This window comes from Poecilia latipinna, unplaced genomic scaffold, assembly GCF_001443285.1.
Source record: "Poecilia latipinna isolate Pla-1442-1.1 unplaced genomic scaffold, P_latipinna-1.0 Scaffold4951, whole genome shotgun sequence".
NCBI lineage: Eukaryota > Metazoa > Chordata > Actinopteri > Cyprinodontiformes > Poeciliidae > Poecilia > Poecilia latipinna.
Genome location: NW_015117567.1, coordinates 1 through 1528, shown reverse-complemented (window position 1 = coordinate 1528; position 1528 = coordinate 1). Strand labels below are relative to the sequence as shown.

Genomic DNA, 1528 nt, shown 5'->3' with positions numbered 1-1528 from the left:
AAAAAAAAAAAAACTACTCATATAATCATGTCAGTGTTGTAACTTTCAGTTTAATCGGCAGCTATTAAAATAAAAAAATAAATAAATAAACAAGGTCTTGTGTGGAGGTCTTTTTACGCTGTTTTGTGTTATTTTAAACACGAAGAGAATCAATCTTTTTCCAACTTTTGTCTCTTAAGCCTGACAAATAAAAGTCAGTCAACACACACAAGTTTCCAACACGTAGTGTGCATTTATAATTTTTCATTTCTGATACAGGATTTGTTGTTGATGATGAGAGGAATGAACACAGTTAAAGACGTGCAGGTACATTAATTTGTTTACATTTTTTAGAGGGGGAACAGATTATTTCTGGCAGCTGAAATATCCATTCTCTCCTCTTCTCCCCCCATAACTTTGGGAAATAAAAAGCAACTGTTTCCAAATTCTCAAAAGTTATGTGTGATAGTATACTAGACATTTCCTTAATTCAGTAATCTGTCATATTTTACATTAGAATGGGATTTAACAAAAAGTCTACACTCTGATCTTTTCAGGAAGTCTTTATTTTTGTGCTCTGCTATCAGCCAGCTTCCATCCTGTTTTAAGAAATGAAAAATTATAAATGCACACTACGTATTGGAAACCTGTATTTGTTGACTGACTTTTATTTGTCAGGCTTAAGAGAAAAGTTGAAAAAAAAAATCGATTCTCTTCGCGTTTAAAATAACACAAAACAGAGTAAAAAAGATCTCCACAGAAGACCTTGTTTATTTATTTATTTTTTATTTTAATAGCTGCCGATTAAACTGAAAGTCACAACATTGACATGATTATATGAGTAGTTTTTACCGAGAAATCGATCAGAAGCGTCATAAAAATAGCCAGATCCTCTCTGGCTGCAATGCGCGCTCCCGACACAGGGGGAACAAATTTTCACAGGGGAACAGAAATTCGCACAAGACCTCATCTGATGAGGAAACGCGGATCGACCCAACACCTGCCCTCGAGGACCGACTTTGGGCACCCCTGCTCTAGAAGTTCACAAACTTAATAAGCCATCCTTGTTTTGGAGAGAATGTGTTTAGTCCTATAGCCCTTTAAGCCTGCACTTTTCTCATTGTTCTGTCATAAAACGTCAAGGAGAATCAAATACAGATTTCTGTTCTCAAACTGTGTACTGGCTCTCAGTCATGTCTGACATTCAGTGCTCGCCGCTGAAAGTAACAAAAGTTAAAAAAAAAAAAAAAAAAAGCTTTTAACCTTTTAGGGCCTGAAGAAGAGACGAAGTCCTCCATTTTTCATGGCAAAGAATATGTCCGTACGGAAGATCTGAATTCACCAAGACATCTGCTTTTGGATCCATACTGCCAAACACTGACTAAATGTTGTAAACCTGTTGAAGTCTCTTCGGCTTATTTTCAACCACCTCTCATCATCCCCAAGGAATATTTCTTCTTCTTTTTTTTTAGTTGATGTTGATAGCAACGTACACGTACATTAGCGCCATCTGTTGGAATGGAATGTGAAACAGTCGAAAATTTCTCCG

At 36.3% G+C, this 1528-nt stretch overlaps 1 protein-coding gene across 1 annotated transcript in view; it reads right to left on the bottom strand.

Moving 5' to 3' along the window:
- Positions 1-1452, bottom strand: part of faap24 (FA core complex associated protein 24) — a 14756-nt gene extending 13304 nt beyond the window's left edge. Inside the window, exon 1 of the mRNA XM_015026519.1 lies at positions 1243-1452. Within this exon, the coding sequence (XP_014882005.1) occupies positions 1243-1345 (103 nt within the window). The 5' untranslated portion in view covers positions 1346-1452. The remainder of the gene's footprint in view (positions 1-1242) is intronic.
- Between the last annotated feature and the right edge of the window lie 76 nt (positions 1453-1528).